Here is a 25,406-nt window from a genome sequence, read left to right on the forward strand (position 1 = left end):
ATGGCACAGTGATTGTTTTTAATGGGTACAGTGGCTGCACTTGATTCCCCCCCCCCCCTTCAAAAAAAAATATTTTTTGAGCACCAGCCGCCACTGGACATGTCAGTGTCGGTTACTCATTTCCCACCTGATATTTTTCTTGGTCTTCCAGATCTTGCTTTAACTTCCGCTGTTCCTGATTACTGCCATTTCTTAATTACATTCCGAACAGAGGATATTGACATCTGAAAACGCTTTGCTATCTTCTTATAGCCTTCTCCAGCTTTGTGAGCGTCAACTATTTTCAGTTTCAGTTTTCTAGACAACTGCTTAGAAGAACCCATGGTGCTGATTGTTGGGGCAAGGTCAGATGAGTCTGGGCATTTAAAACCTTTGAGATTGACATCACCTGGTCTTCCCAGACAATTGCAGCGCTATCAGCGTTAATTCAGTTACTACGAGCGCAGCTGTATCTCTCCCTAACAGCTGCGCTCCATTCAGTAAGACGTCCGCGTCACTTCCGGTGCGCGGGCGTCTGCGATTCATGCTGAAACGCGGAAGTGTGTTCCAGCGTACAGCGCTCGGCTCCTCTCACGAGCCCGGGCTATTTAAACCCCCAGGTTCGGCGGCAGGGTGTTCGAATATTGTAGTTGGACGCCTGCCGCCACCTGCGAATTGGAACCGCCTGCTGGTGCCTCTCCTCTTGGGACCTGACTGCCCAGCAGCCCTGCCTTCAGCCCTGCCTCTGGGAATCAGCTCCACGGCACCTTCTCTCTCCCTCTCAGCTCCAGCCTGCTTTCAACTTGAACCAGCACCTCTACCCTGATCCCTGCTACCTGGACATCAGTTTACCATCTTCCTGGAAACCTTCTCCTGTAGCTACAGCCAAAACCGCAAGTACCCTATCTAACAAATAGCAAATACTACTGTGTATAATCTTCACTGCTGTTAAAGGAACTGTGTTCTAATCCTCAGTAACTAGCTAATAACAGTAGTCTATTTGCCATGAACTATGTTTATCTGCTGCATACACCACCGGATGTGAACTGAGGCATTAGTAATACTATTTTCATTTAATCACAGTCATACTGCCTGTATTTAACGCTGACTAGCCAGTTATTATAAGAAGAGACTGTTTGAATGCTTGCTGGCTAATTTAAGCTTATGAGGTAATAAGCTTCCTTGATTATAAGTTCCTGTTTCTCACTGGAGGTTGTGATGAGTAAACCCCAAACTCTCTGTGTAAATTGAGAGTGAACCGGTGGTTGAACCCTGAGTAGCCTCCGCAGCTGAGATCCAAAACCATATTCTCCAAACCCAGAATAATTGCAGAGTCATAACAACAATGATTGAGAACAATCCATGACACTGGCAGGTCTCAGCTTTGCAAAGGGGGCAGTGCATGCTATAAATTCTGCAGGGTGCCGAAACGTTTGCAGACGCCATTTTTTTGTTTTCTGTAATTTTGAAAGTGTAAATGACATATTATAAGAATGTCTAATCTGTAATTTGATGCATTTTGGAAATTTTTCCATCTTTCCTTGGCTTCCTTATGCACATTAATACAAATTTTTACCTGGGGTGCCAAAACTTTCGATCCCTACTGTATCTTCATCTTTTTATACTGTTTAGAAAGTGCACATCGTGTTAGATCTTCTTTTACTGGTTAACCTTGCAGTGAAGCCAGGGAATACAGAAAAGACACACCCCCTCTCCTCATAGTTATAGACTTTCAGCTCTGTCCCTTGAATTGTTCAGGGCTGTTCTAATCTATTTATAGCATCCGCCCCAACACAAAACTCAGGCCGCTTTTATCATATGTGACATAAAACTTGTCAGGAGTTATCAGGCTGATAACAGAAGAATGGAGACAGCTATGGGACATAGTGCTTTAAAGAGAGATAAGAAAACACAGCAGATATTGTCCAGCTCAAATTTCATGAATCAAGTAGAACATTTTTCAAAAGCTGCACCCAAAGCCCCTCCTTGAATACATTTACCTGAGCCCAATCTTGATCCAGTGCTGTGCCCATCTGCAGCAGCTCTTCTACCCTCTCGCTCTTCTCACAGGAGACTCAGCGACAGTGGTAGCCATTGGCTTCTGCTGCTGTCAGTCAAAGCCTGTGTGTCTATGAATGCACACAGCCCAGCTTGGGATTGAGCCAGAGCGGCTTGCAATGGGGCACTCGAAGAAGAGGAGGGGCCAAGATCGCTGGCAGGGTAACCCAGAAAAGAAGGTGTGGACCACTCTCTGTGCAAACCATTGCACAGAGCAGGAAAGTATACCATGTCTATTATTTAAAGCGGTTGTAAACTGCGGTTGTTTAAAAAAAAAATACTCACCTTGGAACTAAGCCCTCCAGCGCTGTGCTGTCACCGCTGAGAGGGCTAACATGTTTCCCCGGTCTTTCTTCCAGGTTCACATGCTCCGGCTATGTGATTGGCCAGAGATGTGATGATGTCACTTCCTTCGGTGAGCCCACCGGTTCCAGCACGAAGCTCTGAAGGTCCCGCCGGACCTTCAGAGTGCAAGTGCCGGTGACATAACTGGCTGCATTCAGGGTTGACTATCTCTTAAATGGTACACATACTTAATTTTACCTACGGGTAAGCCTTATTATAATCTTACCTGTAGGTAAAAATTACCAGGCGGGGTTTACTTCCTTTTTTAATAAAAAAAAACAATCACTTGAAGTTTCCTTTAGTCTAGGTTCACATTGCAGCGATTTGGCATGCGATTTGACATATCCGAATCGGTGCGACGCCGACTTTGTGGTGCCGTACTGATTCCCAGAAGTAGTTTCTGTATTACTTTTGGTGAATTTGGGGTACGATTTGTGTAGACATCTGTGCAGCAACCCACACAGATGTCTCTGAAATCACCCCCGAAGTCGGGACTGACATGCGGAAATGAAATCGTTCAGATGAACTCGCACGATTTCAATCCCGCTGTCAATGTGAACCTGGGCTAAATCTGAATTTCAGCAGGCAATGTCACTGAGCACCTTTATGCTCACAGACTTGCCTAATTTGAATTATTGCACAAATTTCTGTTTGTATGAACCCAATTTATTTTATCTTGGGTTAGTCATTTACATAAAAAAAAAAATTGGAATGTAAAATTGTGTAATATAATGTAAGGTCTGGCAAGCTAAACCAGTAAGGCCTCGTACACAAGACCGAGAATCTCGTCAGGAAAAACCCGTAGTTTTCCCTGACGAGATTCTTGGCAAGAAACTCTTGCCGCCCGAGTGTAGTGTCTTTCATTTCAAAAGAACCGCAGTTCTCTTGAAAGGAAAGAACGCTGTGACGTTATCGCGTACGACGAGCATGCGCTCATCACATTCGATCCCGTCGCCGCCATCTTGCTTCACCCTACCTATGCCGTGGAAGCTACCACGCATGCGTCAAAGTCATTTTGAGCATGCGCAGGTTTCCACGGTGACAGGTAAGTATACACACTCTCGGGTTTCTCATATGGAAACAGGCAAACGAGAATCTCGACGAGAAAAAAGAGAGCAGGTTCTCTTTTTTTCTCGTCAAGATTCTTGCCTGATTTCCAGACGAGAAACCTGAACGCCTTGTACACACGAATAGCTTTCTCGGCAAGAAGCAGTTTTCTTGCTTGTTTTTGCCGAGGAAAATGGTTGTGTGTACGAGGCCTAAGTTATTGTAAGGGACAAGGAGATTGACACACCAAAATTTGGGTTCTGCAGAAGATTTCAAAGGAGCATTTATTTTGGTTGGAGTAGCAATCAGTAGTGGGGGGCAGCAACAGCGGTAGGTGTATTCTTCTTTCTTTTTAGGTAGAGCATTAGTGGACATGGTTTAGTGTTGACAGGGTACTCTTATAATTTACCTGTTGCCTTTAATGACGAGACCCTGCCTAATTCATATGGCTATGTTTATATTATCATCTACGGTAGTTAAATACTCTCTTTTTCATGGCTATGTGTATATTGGCATGTGTGAGTTAATACACACTGCAAGATTGCTCTCCTCAACGTCCTGTACAAATTCCAATACAGTTACCTGCAGCTAGTAAAGAAGTGTTTTTTTGTTTTTTTTATTTCTAGTTGTTTGTGCATTCCACTTTGAGAAGTCCCAGTCATAAGGCAGCTGTCTATGAACTATCCATTTATCACATTTGGCTAAGGCTGCTAAATTAAGGTGACCAGATTTTTAAAATGAAATCCGGGGACATCTTTTTTTTTTTTACTAGTAATGGTGGCAATCAGCGACTCTATGCCCGTCGCCCACCTCACAACCTGACGAGTCTTACTCTCTGGGCCCCCGGCTACTACTGGGTGGGGAGCGGAGAAAGATCACTCTGCCAGGGAAGCAGGCAGGAGGCTGGCTGGGACTTGAGCCAAGGCAGAAGAACATGCGAGTGGAGCTGGATGGGCATGCACCCGAAACTGATGGAATATTCCCTCCACTCCGACCGACACATGATCATCAGAAAGGGGCACAAATAATGGAAAAAATACCCCCCTAAACTAGTAGGAGTAGCGGAGGTGGGGAGGTGCAATTTAGAATTTTTTTTTTATTTCTGCACTGACTGTCTTTGAAATTGCCCCAGCCCCTGTTCAAATCCAATCCGGGGACAGACTTGGCCAGGGGACAGTGTCCTCAAACCGGGGACTGTCCCCGTAACCGGGGATGTCTGATCACCCTATGCTAAATGCATGCGAATTGAAACTAACAAATGTAAAATTTCTCCTGAACACACAACCTGCATTTTCATTAAAGTTAAAAACCCAGAATAAAACTGAACAAGTATGACTGCAGCCTTGGTTGCACCTAAACCACAATGAGTACTGAAAGCATACTACTGATATATAAAGTAAAAATAAATTCCACCATGATTTTCCTTTATACTAACATTTCAAAATAACCAATGCTGTGCTTTTCACAATGTGGACATGAAGGTTTTGCATAACAAAAATTATATTAGCAATATAGCATGTTTAGTTGTATAGTTTTCCGTTTCAGACGTAAAAGAGGGATGGTTTGGGAGGCAAGAAGGATAGGGGGATTGGTTTCCAAATATTGACTGTCCCTCCAAAAGAGGGACTGTTGGGAGCCATTACTGTGCAGTCTGTTGCTCTCTGTAAGTAGCTATTGAAGGCAACAATTTATTCTTATTATACAGGATTTATGTAGCCAACAGTTTGCACAGCAATTTACAACATTTGGGCAGACATTACAGCTACAATAAAATTCAGTACAGGAAGAATTTGAGGGCCCTGAATGCTAGAGCTTACAATCTAGGAGGGAGGGTCAAGTGATACTAATGCCTCGTACAAATGGCTGGACTTTACGAGGAAAAAAGTCAGAGGGGCTTTTATTCTCGGAAAGTCTAGCCGTGTGGAGCCTCCATCTGACTTTTTTTGTCGGAAGTCCGACGGACCTTAGATAGAAAACAGTGGCTTTCTTCTGCAGAATAAATAAGCAGGATTTAAACTGTGTTTTGAAAAATAGTGGTGTCTATGATGTCATCTGGGTTTTAAATAACATGTTTGTATTTACTGTCAATTCTTTTTCTTACATGATGTAACATTACTGCACAACACTACCCCTTTACGTTATGTCTAGCTTTTATTGGTTCATGTGTTATAACAATACTACTTTAAATGCTGCATCCAATACTGTTACTCCCTCAAAAATGCAATTATCATGTAGATGTAGTAGCGTGTACTGTATATAGTCCACAGTATTAGGCAGTTCAAACAAAACGATGCATCGCTTAAAGCAGTGGAGTTTAGGTAAAAACTGGAAGTCGCAATCTGGGTGCCTAAGCTGTGGAGTCCTCCCATCCACCAAAAGTCAAGACAGTCATCGAGAAAGGACAGCTGGCAACTCCATAGTCCTCAAGTATTTTATTATGCTATACCAGTAAGTACACCTGTGCTGTATATATGAAAGACACAAGGGCTTCTCCACATCCTAAACCAACAAAGGAAGGAGAACAAAGTACACTGAAGAAGAGCATACATCTGGATATGTCAGCATATAAAGGCGTATCTGACTCTCATGCATTATGTATGGGGTTTGCCACAGAATGCTCTGTGGCTAACTGACATAGCATTAAGAAGTCTGGAAAGTGCCACAGTGTAGGGCCCAGTGTGTGAAGGCCACAGGCAATCTGCAGTTTACCAGTTCAGTAAGGTGAGGTTTGGGCATCCAAAGCTAGGCTGAAAAAATACCATTATGCTTCAGTCCAAAGGCTTTACTCACAAAGAGAATCTTCAGAGGCTGGGTCATACCAGAGGTCATGCCACAGCTCTGGACCTGGAAAGCTACACAGTACACAAAAGTTTGGAAAGTGCCGATAGCAAAGCCCTGAAAGTCACATTTGAGACTAGTACCCCAATCTTTAGTTGGAATTAGAGTTGAGCGGACACCTGGATGTTCGGGTTTGGGTCCAAACCCGAACTTTAAAAAAAAAGTTCGGATTCGGGAACCCGAACCTGAACCCGAACTCCGAACCCCATTGTAGTCAATAGGACATGGACTTTTTGAAAAAAAAATGCGCGGAGGCCCCCAGCAAATTCAATAACCAGACCCTTTAGGTCTGGTATGGATATTAAGGGGAACCCCGCCGTCAATTTAAAAAAAAATCACGTGCGGTTCCCCCTAAATATCCATAACCAGACCCGTTATCCGAGCACGTTGACCTGGCCGGCCGCAGAAAAGAGGGGGGGACAGAGTGCGCCCCCCCTCTCCTGAACCGCGCCAGGCCACATGCCCTCAACATTGAGAGGGTGCTTTGGGGTGCCCCCCAAAGCACCTTGTCCCCATGTTGATGGGGACAAGGGTCTCATCCCACAACCCTTGCCCGGTGGTTGTGGGGGTATGCGGGCGGGAGGCTTATCAGAATCTAGAAGACCCCTTTAACAAAGGGGACCCCCAGATCCTGACCCCCCCTGTGTGAAATGGTAATGGGGTACATTGTACCCCTACCATTTCACAAAGGAAGTGTAAATTCTTGTAAAAAAAAAAAACACCGTAGAATAAAGTCCTTTATTAATAAAAAATAAATAAAAAAACTCCAGCGGTGATAATCCACTCGTTCCCGGCTTCCTGCTCCAACGTTGTCCTAAAACAGCGACGGGTGCGGGTGATCTCCAGCGATGAGAAGATCCACCTATCCAGAGCGCAGCATCGCCGACCTCCTCTCACCGCTGGACACAGCCCAGCGAATGACGCGCTGAAGCTGTGACATTACTTATATAGGGGAGGCAGGGCCACCCGTCACGTGACCCTGCACCCTCTGACGTACCCTCTGCTACGTCACTGGGTAAGCCCAGTCTTCCCTCTACCGAACTCGAACTTTACAGTTCGGTGTGAAGGACTTTTATGCAATTGCCTATATGCTTCAGTTTAATTCTCTCCCTGCTATTTTAATGTCTGTGTGTTATGTGTAGAAGGTGATTTCATGTGGACCCGAGTGACTCATTCCTCTGCATAACAGACTGTTGAAATGCTATTGTTCCATCACCAGCCAGCTCTCTATTCTAAAGGGTAATTGATCTATTGTGTGTGTGAAGAAGACCTGTGTTTACCCTTAAGAGATGTGTATTGTATCGTCAGGCGAAATGATTAGATAATTGGCTCATGTTAATTATTCTGATTGCTTCGTTGTAGTAATTAACTTCACTGATGTCATTATCTAAAGAAATGTGTCTTGTTCCAGCATTAAGCTTTGGCTCATGTATGGATTATTCAGCGATTCCAGGGATATTCCTACTCGTGGAATATTGGGTGATTTTCTTTTATGGGAAGAAGGGAATGCTTGACGGGGATATTTTCTACTACCGTCACAACTGGTTGGCAGCAGCGGGATTTTCCCTTCTACTTTCCTTTACACCAGGATTCCAAGCAGACACTGGGAACAGTGAATGGAAGGCTGGTACACCCGGCTTAAAAGAAATACACTGAAAGAACTACTGGAAGTTCGTGGAAGGATTGCTAGCAACAAAACCAAGCGGGTCATCATAGCAGAATTAATGGAGCTAGACCAGGAGAACTTGGTTGCAGCAACACCAGCAGTACAAGAGATGGAGACACCAGTGATTCAGGAGGAGGAATCACCAGCCAACAAGGTAATGAGAGAGAAGCTAGCATGGTTCGGTCCGAACCCAACGGCGGATGTGGTGCTGAAAGTGATGGACCTGTTAGCGAAGGAGGCTAAACAAATAAGAGACGCAGAGCTACAGTTAAAACTGGCAGCAGTCCAACAAGCAGCCGCACATTCTCCAAACAGTGAGTACAGCACAGCAGACACAAGGAAGATTCCGTTTAGCGCTTTTAAAGCTTTTGATGAAAAAGACTGTGAAATTGATAACTACCTGGCAGATTTTGAGCGACAATGTAACCTGCACCGAATAGCTAGAGGAGAGTGGGTTTCAATATTGTCAGGCAAACTGTCAGGCAAAGCTTCTGGTGCTTTCCGGGCCGTGCCAGAGCAGGAGATCCATAGCTACGCCAGGGTTAAAGAAGTGCTCCTGGCTCGTTATGCAGTAACCCCAGAGTCCTACCGACAGAAGTTCAGGGACTCACGCAAAACCACGAAAGACTTACGTGGAATGGGCATGCCAGTTATCCCTGTCGGCCTCTAACTGGGTTAACAGCAGCCAGGCCACCACCGCAGAGGACATTTTGCAACTAATGCTCCTGGAGCAATTTTACAATCACATCCAGACGGATGTCAAAGACTGGGTGAGAGATCGCAGGCCCATGACTCTACCAGAGGCCGCTAAGTTGGCGGATGAATATGCGGATACTTGCAAGACGAACCAGGTCACACCACGGGTACAACCTCCACGACCAACGGTGCCCTCACACCCACCAGCCGCTAGATACCAACCTCCTAACAGACCGGTGACATCTAGCCCTCGCTATCCACGCCAGGAGGACAACGAACAACGCTGCTTCCGGTGCAAACAGCTGGGTCACTTCAAGCAGAATTGCCCCATGGACGATAACACCAGGTCAAATTGGTCTCGACCTGGGTACCGCCCACCAGCAGCAGCCCATTGTGTAGACTCGGCTTGGGATCCCCAGGAGCTGGGTCAGGAAGAACCATTGGGCACCCTTTACGAAGCCCTCATGGTACAATCTGTTATTACGGACAACAGGAAACACCATTGTCAGCTGGTCATGGGTAACGGAAAAACCGCCCGGGGATTAAGAGACAGCCGGGTGGGCGACAGCCATGAGCCGGAGGGGCCCTGGAGGGAGCTGGGCAGAAAGAGGCACCGCCGGCTACTCTCCAAGAAGAAGAGGTCCTGGAAGCCGTATAACAAGCTGACCTGGGAGGAGAAGAAGCGACTGGAGGAGAGGGAGTCGCAGCCGGCGTCCAAGATGCGGGCCGAGATGTTCGCCAAGGGCCAACCGGTGGCCCCTTACAACACCACCAAGTTCCTGCAGAAGGACTTTTCCGAGACCTACGAGAAGTACCACGTGGAAAGCCTGCAGGACATGAGCAAGCAGGAGCTGATCCGTAAGTACATGGAGCTGAAGAAGTGCATGAGCCGCATGGAGGAGGAGAACAACCGCCTGAGGTCACAGCAGGCCGACCCCCCCAGGCTCCATGAACTGGAGATGGAGCTGGAGAAGCTCAGAGGAGAACCGGCGGCTGCGGAGGGGGCAGGTGGTGGCTGACCTTATGGGGCACTGATCCAACCCCCCCTCCCCCCGGGCTCTGAGCACCAGTGCAACAGCATTTCAACACATATCAATTTTTATTTTTATGAATCTCCTGTGATTGTCACTTCAGAGTCATAACCTGCCCCCTCCCATAGCGGGACACCTAGATGGCGGCGCACAGACCCATCCGCCGTCTTCACACTGACTTCTGGTGACTCTGCAGATCGCACAAAGACTTGGGGACTGACCGGCGTGTGATCTGACCACCCGGTGGCATACCTGAGTCGGAAGCTGTTGCCAAGGGAGGTCAGTTACGCCACCATTGAAAAAGAGTGTTTGGCCTCAGTGGCATCTTAAGAGCATTATAGGCCCCCGGGCAATACAGTGCACTGGGGCCCTGTCTACACAATCGTGCACGAAAATTTACTGACAAAAATAATGAAATTTACTGGCAGAACCACTTTTTTTTACTGGCACTGCAAAAAAAGTACCTAAAATTACAGTTTTAGAAATTTCTTCATTGACATGAAGGTTAGGTTACTATAACCCAGCCTGCTCAGAGTTTCCTCTTACATCAGAGTCTGCAGGATTCCCCCTTACAGTGAAAGGGAACTCTTGTGCAAAGGGGAACGCTGCAGATCATGATGTAAGGGGGATTCTAGTGACCAGAGACCACCTTATATCAGAGTTCACTGCTTTCTCTTTACATCAGAGTTCCCACTTACATCAGGGTCCTTGCACTGTAAGGGGGAATCCTGCAGACTCTGATGTAAAGGGGAACACCAGGAACTCTGATGTGTGGGGCACTCTGGTTACCAGAGACCACCTTCCGTAGTAAAATACACTAAGGTAAGGGGGGGGTCACTAATATTTTTGTATTCACTCCCCCCTTACATCAGCAACCACCCGCCCCTTAGACTGGCCTGGCGGCGCTATCACTGACCTCCTCTCAGGTGAAACATGCACGGCTCAGTCAGATGGCTCCAGCATGGCTGCTCTGGTTTTATCCTACTGTCTCCTCATGTCTGACTTCTCCCGTGACCCCCATCCCGGCGGCGCTCCCACTCTTGACTCCTCTTCAGACTCTTCCTCAGAGACTGTAGACACGATACAGTTCTACAGTTCTGACCTGATGCTCTCCACAATTTTTTACTGGGGTCGCTGGGCTGGCGATGGGGGCCCCCCAGGCAAGTGGGGTCCCCGGGCAACTGCCCAGCGTGCCCAATGGAAAAGACAGCCCTGTTTGGCCTTGGTATGGGCACTCAAAAAGCTCACACCTTACCTTTATGGCCGGGCTTTCACTCTCATCACCGATCACAACCCCTTGGTGTGGCTTAACTGGGTTTCAGAGGACAACGCCTGTTTGCTACGCTGGAGCTTGGCCTTACAGCCCTATGACTTTACGATTCATTATCCCCCAGGCAAGCAAAACGGGAATGCCGATGGATTGTCACACCAAACGGAGTTAACCTCGGACTAAATGCTCTGAACCCGTCAACCCTACTGGACCAGGAAAAGTCCAACCGAGTTGCCGGAGCAGGGAGAAAAAGGGGGGCCATTGTGAAGGACTTTTATGCAATTGCCTATATGATTCAGTTTAATTCTCTCCCTGCTATTTTAATGTCCGTGTGTTATGTGTAGAAGGTGATTTCATGTGGGCCCGAATGACTCATTCCTCTGCATAACAGACTGTTGAAATGCTAACGTCCCATCACTAGCCAGCTCTCTATTCTAAGGGGTAATTGATCTATTGTGTGTGTGAAGAAGACCTGTGTTTACCCTTAAGAGATGTGTATTGTATCGTCAGGCTAAATGATTAGATAATTGGCTCATGTTAATTATTCTGATTGCTTTGTTGTAGTAATTAACTTCACTGATGTCATTATCTAAAGAAATGTGTCTTGTTCCAGCATTAAGCTTTGGCTCATGTATGGATTATTCGGCGATTCCAGGGATATTCCTACTCGTGGAATATTGGGTGATTTTCTTTTATGGGAAGAAGGGAATGCTTGACGGGGATATTTTCTACTACCGTCACATTCGGGTTCGCTCAACTCTAGTTGGAATGTTTAAAAAAGTTACTAACAAAGAAAAAATATATCCAGCTGAAACATTAAGTCTTTTTTTTATTTTTATTAAAGAATAGGCTCTTTTCCAGGTATATCAGTTACAGAGACAAGACAAACCATTTACCACTGACAGGAGCGCTTACAATGATCACCTTTTATTTATGTAAAACCTTCATCTCAAAAGGAAAATTTGGAGTTCAGATTCTTAGGCCTCGTACACACGATCAGTCCATCCGATGAGAACGGACTGAAGAACCGTTTCATCGGTTAATTGATGAAGCTGACTAATGGTCTGATGTGCCTACACACCATCAGTTAAAAAAAAACATTGAGTCCAACGCGGTGACGTAAAACACAACGACGTGCTGAGAAAAATTAAGTTCAATGCTTCCAAGCATGCGTCGACTTGATTCTGAGCATGCACGGGTTTTTAACCGATGCTTTTGCATACTAACCGTCGGTTTTGACCTATCGGTTAGGCGTCCATCGGTTCAATTTTAAAGCAAGTTCTATTTTTTGGACCGAAGGATAACTGACCGATGGGGCCCACACACGATCGGTTTGGACAGATGAAACGGTCCTTCAGTCCGTTTTCATTGGTTTTGACTGATCGTGTGTACAGGGCTTTAGTGGTCTAGTGATCTAAATATGCTAGAAAGTCCAACATTCCCCTCCTCCCCAGACTGAAAATGCTGATGTCCAAAAGGTGCCCCCTGTTTTTCATCCAGAGAATTGCAGACAAAATGCATTTTTCAAGGTACTACTTAGGTATGATTAACATTTTTATATGCTCCCTATAACATAGTATCTGTACCCTTTGAGTTCAGATGCACTTTATTATGTATCTATAAATATAATTTAATTTTTTTTGCATTATCAGTGTATAAAAATCATGTACTTAACATACAGTATTGTACAGTGGAATTAATCAAAAACTTGCACGGGACCAAAACCGTGCAAGCATAAAAAACATAACCATGGTTTCTGTTTCAAGCAGTTGTAAACAATAAACATGTTTTACTTAGCTGCTTCGTTCAATGGTATTGCACAGAGGTGTCCCAAACTTCCTCTTTTGCGGTCCCCTGCAGGTGCTCTCTGCTACTTTGCTTCTCCATGCGCCCCCATAGGAAGCCGCTTCATACAGTGGTATACCTGAGGGCTTGCTCCCATACCAGGCTGTGTGTGACCATAGACACACATAGCGTGGCTAAGCCCCGCCCCCACTCCCTCCTCACAGGATTTGATTGACAGCAGCGAAAAGGAGAGCACCGCTGCAGACGGGCACAGTGTTGGATCGAAAATAGGACTCAGTTAAGTATAATGGGCATGAGGGGGCAATACAATTGCTGGGATATTTAGCAGGAAATGCATTAGGGTAAATGCTTTTACAACCAGTTATTTTAAAAAAAAGTCTGCTTTAAAACACATTTTAAGGGTGATTATAATCATAAAACATCTATTTGACCTAGATGCCTCAGTTATATTCAGCCCCTTGCCAGCCAATACATTTTGCTTTCTCCACTACTTGTTTACCTCATTTATTACCATTATTGTTGTATTCCCCCATTTAATAGCACCTGCTGTCAATTGTGTTATTCCAGAAAACCTTGTTAGGCGATTATGTTAGATCTGGATGATATAAAGTTTAGGTGGAGATCTCTTACCATTATGTTAATCCTTTTTTTATTTATTTTGTATTTTTCTTATGATTGTGAAGTACAACAAAATGTGTCAGTGCTAAAAACATAAAATAGTAAATGGTATATATTTTTTTTTTACATTGTCTTTTTGCCAGGCTTATACAGGAAGAGAAGGAGACTACTGAGTTGCGCGCAGAGGAGATAGAGAGCAGGGTTACTAGTGGCACTCTTGATGGATCTCTGGGACGTTACCGCTCAGCTAGTTCTATTCCAACTTCTGTCACCACTTCTACTCTGGCCAGCCCCTCTCCACCCAGTAGTGGACACTCCACCCCACGCATTACCCCCCATAGTCCAGCTCGAGAGGGCGAGAAATTTGTGAGTATTGTTTTCCTCCTAAATTTTCTATTCTAGTAAATGTTTTAAATCAGTTTTTTTATGTTTTCTCAAATTTCATCACTAACCTAGTGTTGGCTAAAAGAAAAGGAGACTTGGCCCTTTTCCAAAAGACCCAGGTCCTTTCCCACCCTAACATTTGCAGGGCACAAGGCCCATCTAGTGTTGTCAGTCATGATCCCACACCTCCTAATTATGTTTTCCCCAAACCATTGAGGACTTTAACTAAAGCCCTCAATGGTCTAAAGATCTAAAGCTTTCCATTACTTTAAAAACGCACAAAAACGAATATTGTAAATCTTTAGGAACCAGGTTTCCTTCCGCTTTCTGCCCAACATTTCTTAGAAAGCTTTAGCCTATATTTTATATGGCTATCTCTCAAAACAAAGTTGAATGTGCCCTTATAGCCTTCTGGTGCAACCTTCCCTTTATGTGCACCCTGGCGATAGGTAACACTATTGACAGACACCCCCTCCTTCAGAGTAAACTATATGATGCACCAGACAGATTCCAAATCAGGTTCCCACATGTACAATTATATATTCATTTTCACATTGCATTTCGGTTAATTCTACACCTTTAAATCTAAATGATCTTTTCAACGTTTGTAAACGTACTTAGTAAAGATCCCTGCACATTTACTTCCTTGAATTCTGTGATGCGTATTCACTATACCATGTGAGTAGGCACTGTTGTGTCACACATTTCATAGAGCCTGTCTTCTGAACTACAGCGGTCCTGAGAGGAGGTCTTTCAGGAGGCAAAGTCTGTACAGGATTTACTGCTTGCAGACAGCAAGGCAGTAAGCTGAAAAGCAGGCAGAGAATTCAGAAAATCATTGACAGAGATGGCCAGCAGACAGCCAGCACTTACAACATGAAAGTATTATTTATTTATTTTTACTAACGGTATTGTTTGTATTGCTATTACAAAGTTGATGAAACCTGTGATCATAGAATTTCTCAATTACCACTCAGGATATTTCCCTTCAAATTCAAACTCATATACAGAATAGTTTCTCTGTAAACTTACACTCCTTCTCTTTCCCAGTGATTCAATGTGATGCCTAAAATGCAACCTTATAAAATCATCTTATTCAAATAGCTACTTGCCAAAATCAATTGCACAAAAGCAGAATAAAATAATTACATAATCTATCAACCCTTGCAGAGAGTGAATGGAAATTCCAGCTTGCTAACAGACATGTGACAAATATGCTAGATTACTAGATCACTTATACACAGTGAAGGCTGAAACATTTTCCGCTGGTCTAAGCCTAGATATTACTCTTGTGCCAACAAACCAGCCTCTAAGTTGACAAACAGATCTTAAGTGGATGTAAACCTGAAAAAATGTTTTTTTAATTAAAGTTTGCACCTTGTACAGTATAGGATTGTGCTGCAGTCTTGCCATGAAGAGTTAATACAGCTCTAAGCAGTCCTATTCTCTTTTTTCCGTAAGATAAAAACTGACACATAGAGAAATAGGAGTCAGTTCTTCCTCCTTGCTGTGAGTGACAGTTGATTACATATCAGATCCCCTCCTACTTTTTTCTCCATCTCTCCCAGGATTGGCTGCTCCACACCTCAGCATGATTGGGTATGCTGAAGTCATTTGGTGACTTTTCTGGGTTTTGTTAGTGATCATAGCAGAAGTTCAGTGTAAGAAATACACAAGAGAAAATGCATGTTGACAAGGAGAGTGTAGAGGTGGGTTGGGAGTCTACTGACATAACGACTCCACCCACAGAGCTCCGGACAAGAGACCCACCCACAGAATCTGCAGTTTTTCAGTTCTTATAACAGACAGAGGGTTAACATTTGACAGGTAGGGATACATGCAGGAGGCATGTATATCCTTATAGATCAGCACTATGGCAGTAGTTTAGAAAGGATGAGAGTGGGTTTACATCCACTTTAAGTCTACTGCAAAGACCCTTTCCTCAAACAGACTTACATTGGCAATCTCGCCTCTGATCCATTCAAAATAGTTTCTGTATTTGCAGTCTCACTACCCACTATAACCATGAACCTTTTCCAGGAAATAGGAAAACCATTTTTAAAACTTCACTTTTCCCACTATCTCAGTGGAGATAAGAAGTACTCAAGACATTTACAGACTCTCATACATAGGGATAAGGGAGGGTTTGTCCTTGGGCACCAGGCTAGAAATGAAGTTAGGAAAGTAGTCCATCTTATCCATCTGCTACAACAACGCAAGGTTCCTTTCACCATTCCCCCCCCCCCCTCAACATTTGACTATAATAGGTTTACTTAAAATATATTCTCTGTAAATGGGGTTTCAGGGGATCTATTTTTTTGTGGGGTCACTTTTGGATACATTGGGGCATGAGGAAGGCTGCCCGCTTTCTCTTTATTTTTTTTATCATCTTGGCCTTGAACCTTTGGTGATTGCCATCAGGGAGATTTGGAATGTCTTGGGGTCACTAATGCAGTATATAAATACAAAATCAGCCCTTTTACAGATATGCCTTCATGACTCTTACTAATCCCCACATATCCCTCCCCAACCTTTGCTGTGCTCGCAATCAATTTGCCCAGTTCTCTGGTCTCAAAATATTTCGACCAAATCCACAGCTCTGAATGTTTTCCTTTCACTTCAGCATCTTACATGTGCTCTCATTTTCTTACACTTGAATGTATTCCCCTTGTGGGACTTATTGGAAGTCCCCCACTGTGCCTATATTGAGATCACTGCCTTTCTCTGGCTTCCATGTGCTGCTCAGCCACCCTCTCTTAACCCCAGATGCTTCCTAGGTAAAAAGGTATGGGACTCTGTTATTCTGGTAAATGAATGTCTCTTTTGCTACCCGTATTACTGATAGCTAATAATCCCCCTTTTATCTGAAAATTGGAGAAATACAGTGGGGATTGAAAGTTTGGGCACCCCAGGTAAAAATTTGTATTAATGTGCATAACGAAGCCAATGAAAGATGAAAAAATCTCCAAAAGGCATCAAATTACAGATTAGACATTGTTATAATATGTCAAAAAAAGTTAGATTTTATTTCCATCATTTACACTTTCAAAATTACATAAAATAAAAAAATGGCGTCTGCAAAAGTTTGGGCACCCTGCAGAGTTAATATCTTGTACTGCCCCCTTTGGCAAGTATCACAGCTTGTAAACGCTTTTTGTAGCCAGCCAAGAGTCTTTCAATTCTTGTTTGAGGTATATTTGCCCATTTTTTGCCCATTCTTCACTGTATCTGCACTTGGATAGCCAAATGTTCTTTTTATTTTTTTCACACGGCTCTATTGTAATTGGCTTTTTAGGTGCTACTGGTTATCTTTTGTATCTACACCTGTTTAACATCACTATCCCAAAACACCCCTTAATAGCCCTGTTATATCATAGTTACATAGCTAGTCTGGATTGAAAAAAGTCCATCTAGTTTAACCAATAAAAGGGAAACTAAAACCCATTCAATTTGCACCAGCAGTGGAAAAAAATCCTTCTTGATCCCCCCAAGAGGCAATCGGCTATTCCTTGGATCAACTTTACCTATACATGTTAGTATCCATATTATATACAGTACATTTAGGAAAGAATCCAGGCCTTTTTAAAACAATCTACTGAGCTGGACAGAACCAGCTCTTGAGGAAATCTATTCCACATTTCCACCGCTCTAACTGTAAAGAAACTTTTATATATTTAGAGATTCGTTTTTTTTTCTTCCAAACATAAAGAGTGCCCCCTGGCCCTCTGTGATGACCTTAAAGTGAATAACGCAACACCAAGTTCACTATATGGATCACTTATCTATTTATACATGTTAATCATATCCTCCCTTAAAGAATAGGTCCACCTTTGTAAAAAAAATAAAATAAATGCACATCTTTTTAAAGGTAAAAAATGTGCATTTATAATTTTTTTGCATTAAGAGCATGTAAAGCATTGCACAAGTAATCAGCGACTCGCTGATGCCTTGCAGATCTCCTGCACACTGTCAGTGCATCTGCTTACCCATACATACCGTATGGATAAGCCGATACTTGCTGACAGGAAGACGCAATGAACTACCACAGCACTCTACAGTGCTGTGGTAGTTCATTAAGAACTACAAGTCGGCAGCCGGCTGTGTCAAAAACTGACAGCTAATGTGGTGGTGGGGGGGGGGGGTTCAGCGGGAGGCGGCTGCACCACTGGGAACTATGCAACATGTTTTGCCCAAAACTGAACTGCATATTCCAGATATCTCTCTATCATACCATTCCAGGCCATACCATTTCCCAGCAAAGCTTGCCATTTTGTTTCTATATTTTCTGCCGTATATTTTTTTTTATTACTTCCTGTGGAAATTTTTAGTTTTTAGCCTTTGAAGTCTATGGATTAAAAACAAAGTAGTAGTTCTGGGAGTGAAGATGGCCCTAAAGTTAGAGGGGCTTTTAAACTAGGCAACGGGGGGGTCCAGAGGTAGATATAGTCACAGCGGAACATATTCCAGAGGGTAGTATTGGGGGCATTAGTGGTAGGTTGACTAAAGCACCTAAACCCGAGGTAAGTATAGTAACAAGTCCTATTTGCAACCCCAGCTCACCCAATATAGTATGCAGGGATAGAGAGGGTAAAAAAGGGGGGGTATGCCTGTATATCAAAAATTATGTACAAGTGAAGGTGAGAGATGACCTCACTAAGGGAGCAAGGGAGGAGGTGGAATCCTTATGAGTAGAGCTACAAAAGGAGGAGGAGAAAGTAATACTGGGAGTATGCTATAGGCCTCCTAACCATAGGAAGGAGGCAGAGGTGGACCTCCTATCACATTTTGGATTAGCGGCAAGGAATGGGAAAGGAATTGTCATTATATTGGGGGATTTTTATTATCCAGACAGACTGGGTGGAAGAAACCACGCAATGGGAAATAAATTTAAAAGAGCTAAAAGTCCTGGGTGGCTTAACTCCAATGTAAAAATGCATATAAAAGCAAAAGGAGAAGGCCTTCAAAAAATACAAGACTGAGGGATCATCATCAGCATTCTAACTTCACAAAGAATGCAATAAAAAAATGTAAGGGTGCAATCAGGGTGGCTACGATAGAACACAAAAGGCACATAGAGGAGGAGAGTAAAAAAAAAAAATCCCAAGAAACTCTTGTTATAGAAAAATTAATAGTACATAATTAATAATCAATAATCTTTTTTTTCCGGGGGTGTGGCTTGACGCTCGGCGTGAATGGCCGCATAGAGAGTGAGCTCCGCTCTCACCCACAGCATGCACGCTGTACACTGATTGACCCGTGTAAACCTAGCAGACTTCTTTTCTCTTTTGATGCTGCTCCGAGTTTAGCCTGATTCAGCCTCACTAAGACACTCGCTTTGACCCGCTGGGACACCCCACAAGCTGCCTGCTCGCTGCCATCAGGTGTCTTTACGGACCCATCAGCTGCTACTCTGGCTTAGATATCCTCTGACACCCGCTGTGAAATCCTCTGGGACCTGCTGGACACCCGGGACATCTGCTCTGTTTTGTCCTTCTGACCCATGCCTCTGACCCATGCTGACCCATGATGAGACATACCTGAACGCTGTCATCAGCTACACAGCCATTCACTGACCCTCTGATCCCGGCTAGATGCTGAGCAGACCTCCGTGTGAAACATCGCTCTGACACTGCTTTGATCCTGCATGAGTGAGTAAAGACGCTGGATTCGATTCTGTCTTGGCATTCACTGTGACACAGGCTGAGGTTTGCTGACCCCTGCTGGAACCGGGACATAGCTGCACGCTGGTACATGCTGCTCACACAGCTGCATATTACAGCCACAGCTCTGCTAGTAAAGCATAGCATATTAGTATTACAGTTATAACTTTATAAAGCACAGTAAAGTGTCACATAAAGAGCCATACAAGAGCCATACATGCCATATATTCCAGTATCCAGTATAACCCATTATATATAATTATATATAATCCATCGATACCAGTAAAACCATATATACTATAGACTATAGTATATAGTACTTATACGGATCTGGCCCAGAGATACGGACGAGATACGGTGCAGGCTCGGATTCAGTGCAGACCCCATGCAGACTATTGTCTAGATATCACTCAGACTCTGCTGTGACTCAGATATATTCCCATCTAAATTATTTATTTCTAGAACATGGTCAAAATTAACCCACCGCCTCCTTGCTTACCTGCTACTCGCTCTTCTTCAGTGCCGCGATCACAAAGCATCCCGGACCTGTTTAGGTCCCGTACAGTTGCCCGCAACATAGACGTCCTTGGCACCGCAAGTAGCTCAGGCAGCACAGATACCCTTACAGATACTTCAGGAATTTCAAGCATCCAGGGCACGTCAGATATTTCTAAGATGGCCTCTGGCGACAAGGTTCGGGAGGACACAGAGGATTCGCATACAACGCTGGAGGATACGGTGAGGCATACCCCCTCCTCTGATCATGTGTTGACTTATGCTGATATGACTGTGTTTGTGGATGATATTAAGCGTACTTTTGCGTCTGCTATTACCGAACTCAAAACTGATATGTTAGTGTTAAATGAGAGGGCTCGTACGGCCGAATGCCTGGGTCAAAAAAGAGACACTGCAATCTCTCGATTGGAGTCGGTTTCAAATGTCCATACCGCCCAATTAATTGCTGTAAACCGACACCTGGAAGATTTGGAAAATAGGGCCAGGAGGCATAACATCAGGGTTAGGGGGGGTACCAGAATCAGTCATACCTGAGCAAATCGCACCCACCTTGTCCTCCATTTTTAACAAATTATTGAAGAAACCAGCGGATAACCTAATTGATTTTGATAGAGCCCATCGGGCACTTCGTGTGCGCCCAAATGAATCAGCGCCTCCTAGGGACATTATCTGCTGCATTCAGAATTACAAGCTTAAGGAGGACATTATGGCACATGCGCGTCAAAACGAGTCGATTTTTTTCAATGAGCAGAAGATTTCTTTATTTCAGGATCTTTCACCCATTACATTGGGAAATCGTAGAGCCTTGCGCCCTATATTGGAAATACTTAGAGAGCATAATCTCACCTATAGATGGAAGCTCCCTTTTGCTCTCTCGGTTAATGTGGAAGGGGTATCCCACACCCTTAAGTCCCCGGATGACCTATCGCAATTTTGTGAAGCCCTTCACTTACCACCGGTGGACTTACCAGATTGGTACAGGGAATTTAGGTTCCCGCTAGACTCCCCTAGCCTACCTGTCACACAACAATTAACTTTGACTACACAAGTACCAAAGAAGGGGAATTATCAAAAGCATCAGGGTGTGGACCCCGAAAAACAAGTCCAGGTGACCAGAAGCACGAGGGCAAGAGAATATACTTGAGATGTAATTTTCTTGCTTCAAGGACTCTAGATCTGTAAGGGAAAAGAGAAAGAAAAAGAGCAAAAAAATTTTTTTTTTTTTGTATTATGTATTTTTTATGTATTTTTTGTATTTATTTATATTTTTTTTTTTTTTTTTTTTTTTTTGAAAGTGGAGGAAAAGAGAAAAAAAAAAAAAAAGAGAAAAAGAGCAAGAGAATATATCTAAGATGTTACTTTTTCTGCTTCAATTACTCTAGTTTTGTAAAGAGGGAAAAGTAGAGAAAAAGGACTTTTTTTTTTTTTTTTTTTTTTTTTTTTTGTTTACTATATTTCTGAGCTTGCCCATTTGTGGGCCCCAGAGATAAATATAGTTCCCTGTTGGGACCATTTTCCGCCTACTGTGCAGGACCTGAGGGCATCTAATATGTGTATAATGGTTAATGTGGTACGAGTGCTCTCTGCACTTTTGGGATGCGGAAATTTAGTTTTTCTTTTTTTTTTTTTTTTTTTTTTTTTATTAATGCATGTTTTGATAAATTTACGGGTCATAGCTTTATAAAATAGGCTTTCTCTAGGCTGCGGGTGGGAGCAGTTGCTTTTCTGTTATTTTGACGTATTAAACAAATTTGGCTTTCTTTGACCATTTCACGGGTCTCTCCCACGTACCCCACACTGTGTCTACCCCGGGGGTTCACAGGGTTATCTATCTTCGGGCCTTGTACCCCGGGTTAGACACAATTGGAGGAGCCCCTCTTCAGTGGTAGAGGAGTGCTCGATTGGTTAATTGTATATATCTACCCTGTTCCTTCAGGAGACTTTTTCTTTGTTTTTTTTGTTTTTTTGTTTTTTTTTTGTTTTTTCTCCCTCTGTTGTAGGTTGGGGGTCTATTGACATTGTGCTGAAATGGCCTATTCCTCATTAGGAGAACACCCTACCCTGATCTCCCACAACCTAAGGGGCCTTAATATTCCGGAAAAGAGGGTATCACTTTTAAGAGAATTAAAAAAGGCTCAACCGGCTTTTGTGTTAATACAGGAGACCCACTTTCTATCCTCCTCTGTCCCTAGATTATTTGATAGACACTTTCCTGAGGTATACCATGCGCCAAACCCTAACTCTAAGTGCAAAGGTGTATCAATTCTGTTGCATAAACATGCAAACTTTAAAGTGTCCCAGCAATACAAGGACCCTAAGGGGCGATTTTTGTTCCTCAAGGGAATGTGGCATAATAAAGAGATTACCCTGGCCAATGCTTATTTCCCTAATTCAGGCCATCTTGCATTTTGTCGTCACTTAATAGACGAATTAAAGGGCTTTGCCACTGGCTGTATTATTTTGGGTGGGGATTTTAATATCCCACTGGTACCCCTACAGGATACTTCTAATGGCAAGTCTAGCATCTCATATTCTATTATTCAGAAAATTAAATCACAGCTGAACTCTTTGACTTTGGTGGATGCTTGGCGCCTGGTATACCCGACGGGCAGAGACTATACATATTATTCTCCGTTACACAAAAAGCACTCCCGTATCGATTATGTGTTTATTTCACAACGTGATTTACCTTTGCTCCAGGCAGCCAACATAGGCATACAATCCCTTTCGGATCACTGCCCGGTTTCGATCTCTCTTTCACAACAAGATAGGCCTTCTAGACCATGCAGCTGGCGGTTGAATTCCACTCTATTGACGGATCCCTTTACCAGCCAACAAATTCACGAGGCGATCAAATTATACTTCCAGCTTAATACTACAGAGGATATGTCACCTCTGACGATCTGGGAGGCTCATAAGTGTGTCCTACGTGGCGAACTTATGCGCCTAGGTTCGATTAAGAAAAGAGAAGCTGAAAAAGCTATCTCGGCATTGGCGGAAAAAATTGCCTGTCTGGAAAGCCAACATAAGCAATCACATTTAGAGGCGCTCATGTCAGAAGTTTCAAAGACGCGGGAAAAACTTAACTCCTTACTTAATCTCAAAGCAAAACGTATTCTCTATCTCAAGAAGGGCTTTCATTATGAACATGGGGATAAGTGCGGCAAATTCCTTGCAAAAACCCTCAAAACAATTTCTTATGCACATTCTATCCTTTCTATTAAGACCCCTAAGGGCCAACTTATACAAAAAACGGACCAGATTGCGGCACAATTTCATGCTTTTTATACTAAGCTTTATAATCTCCCTGTGATACATAAACCTGCAGAGCTTCAAGGAAATAGAGAATCCATTTTGCGAGAATATATCGTGGAGAGTGGCATGCCTACTTTATCCTCGGATGAGAGCGATTCCTTGGAAACGCCGATTTCAGAAGAAGAACTTATGGCGGCAATTAAGACTCTAAAACCGGGTAAGAGCCCAGGCCCGGATGGGTTCACGGCTCATTATTATAAAATTTTTATAGACACCCTGAAAGCCCCCCTCCTCCGTGCTTTGGATTATATCCGAACTTCTTCACCAAGCTCGAGCACTTTTACAACGGCATTTGTAACATTGATCCCTAAACCAGCGAAGGACCCTACTGACTGTACAAGTTACAGGCCGATTTCTTTGTTGAACTTGGACTTAAAAATACTAGCGAAATTAATGGCTTCCAGGCTGACACCTTTCCTTTCCAAACTTATAGGCCCAGAACAGGTGGGATTCATGCCAGGAAGGGAAGCACGGGATAATGTTATAAAAGCCCTTAATTTGGTTCATTATGCACATACCCGGGGAATTGAGGGCCTTCTCCTCTCAACCGATGCGGAGAAGGCCTTCGACCGTGTCGCCTGGGACTATATGTTTGCTACCTGCAGGCATATTGGGTTGGGATCGCACATGATGGCGTGGATTTCGGCTTTATATCATAAACCTCGGGCACAGCTTAAAATCAATGGCACCCTTTCAGAAGCAGTGGATATAAACAATGGCACAAGGCAGGGATGCCCTCTTTCCCCTCTCTTATTTATTTTATCTTTAGAACCTTTTATCCGCACAGTTAATGCAAACCCGGAGGTACAAGGCTTCCAGATAGGCCAGCGTGACTTTAAAATAGCAGCATATGCGGATGATCTTTTATTTTTTTTGACACGGCCTCACGACTCCATCCCGAATCTTTCTAAAGCTTTTAACATTTTCAGTTATATCTCCAATATGAAAATTAATGATTCTAAATCGGAAGCCCTTAATCTCACACTGTCATCTGATTCCTTAGCGAGGGCACGCTCTTCCTGCTCGTTTAAGTGGGTAACCTCATCTATAACCTATCTAGGAATCAAATTGGCGGCTAACTTTGGGGATATCTATAACATCAATTTTCTATCCTTGCTAAAAAAAATCCAAGTAGATCTTAAAAGTTGGACCTCTAGACCCTTTTCTTGGTTTGGAAGAGCTGCCATACTGAAGATGGTAATTCTACCTAGAATTTTGTACCATTTCCATACTCTACCTATTCCACTCCCAGGTTCTTTTTTTAAACGACTTCAGGCTATTGTACGCACCTTTATTTGGAAGGGGCTAAAACCTCGGATAAAGTTGGAAACGCTTTCAAAATTTAAGGAAGAAGGGGGTATAGGCCTGCCTGATTTTAAACTCTATCATTCTGGGATACATTTAGCTAGAATCTTGGATTGGAACTGTCATAGGGGGCAGAAGGATTGGGTTACATTGGAGGAAGCTTCCTCTACATTGCATCTTAGATTCCTACCTTGGACTCCTTGGGGGAAACTCCCGCAGAGCTTGCGGCAGCATCCCTTGGTGGGGTCCACGCTCAGAGTGTTTCACATGATGATGAAACATCATAAATTGTCCTCATGTCCCGGTCCGCTCACCCCTATTACTCGCAATCCGGATTTCCTGCCTGGGATGGACCTGCACTTTTCTGCACCCACGGACCAAACAATGCCCCTCTTAATGATACATTGTGTTGAGGCTAATACCTTAAAATCCTTTGACTCCCTAAAAAGAGATGTAAATCCCCAGAGCACTCTTTCATTTTGGACTTACCGTCAGCTGCATAACTATATACAGGTTTCCCAGTTTAAAAAACAATTCTTTAGATCAATAACTCCGCTTGAACAAACTTGCCTGACTGGAGCCCCGGTTCCGAGATCTACTTCTCTCACATACTCATGGCTCCAATTAGACAGGGGGGGGATAGCGTCGGGATTACAAGTACAATGGGAAAAGGCGCTCAAAATAAGTTTTACAGATAAGCAATGGAAACGTGCCTGCATTTTTGCCCATAAGTGTGCGATTGGCACGAGAATGCAGGAAATGTCGTATAAGCTTTTAACACAATGGTATACCACTCCGGATAAAATTAAAAAATGGTACCCGTTGACATCGGATTCTTGCTGGAGATGCGAGCAAGACTCGGGCACCATTGT

General features: G+C 43.7%; 1 protein-coding gene across 4 annotated transcripts in view; it reads left to right on the forward strand.

The window, feature by feature from the left end:
• PPFIA3 (PTPRF interacting protein alpha 3) overlaps positions 1-25,406 on the forward strand; it is a 624,634-nt gene that overhangs the window by 474,673 nt on the left and 124,555 nt on the right. For all 4 annotated transcript variants that reach the window (XM_040327613.1, XM_040327612.1, XM_040327615.1 and 1 more), the window contains one exon: positions 13,498-13,720. In XM_040327613.1, the coding sequence (XP_040183547.1) occupies positions 13,498-13,720 (223 nt within the window). The remainder of the gene's footprint in view (positions 1-13,497; positions 13,721-25,406) is intronic.

The sequence above is a fragment of the Rana temporaria genome, chromosome 10 (assembly GCF_905171775.1).
Source record: "Rana temporaria chromosome 10, aRanTem1.1, whole genome shotgun sequence".
Classification (NCBI taxonomy): domain Eukaryota; kingdom Metazoa; phylum Chordata; class Amphibia; order Anura; family Ranidae; genus Rana; species Rana temporaria.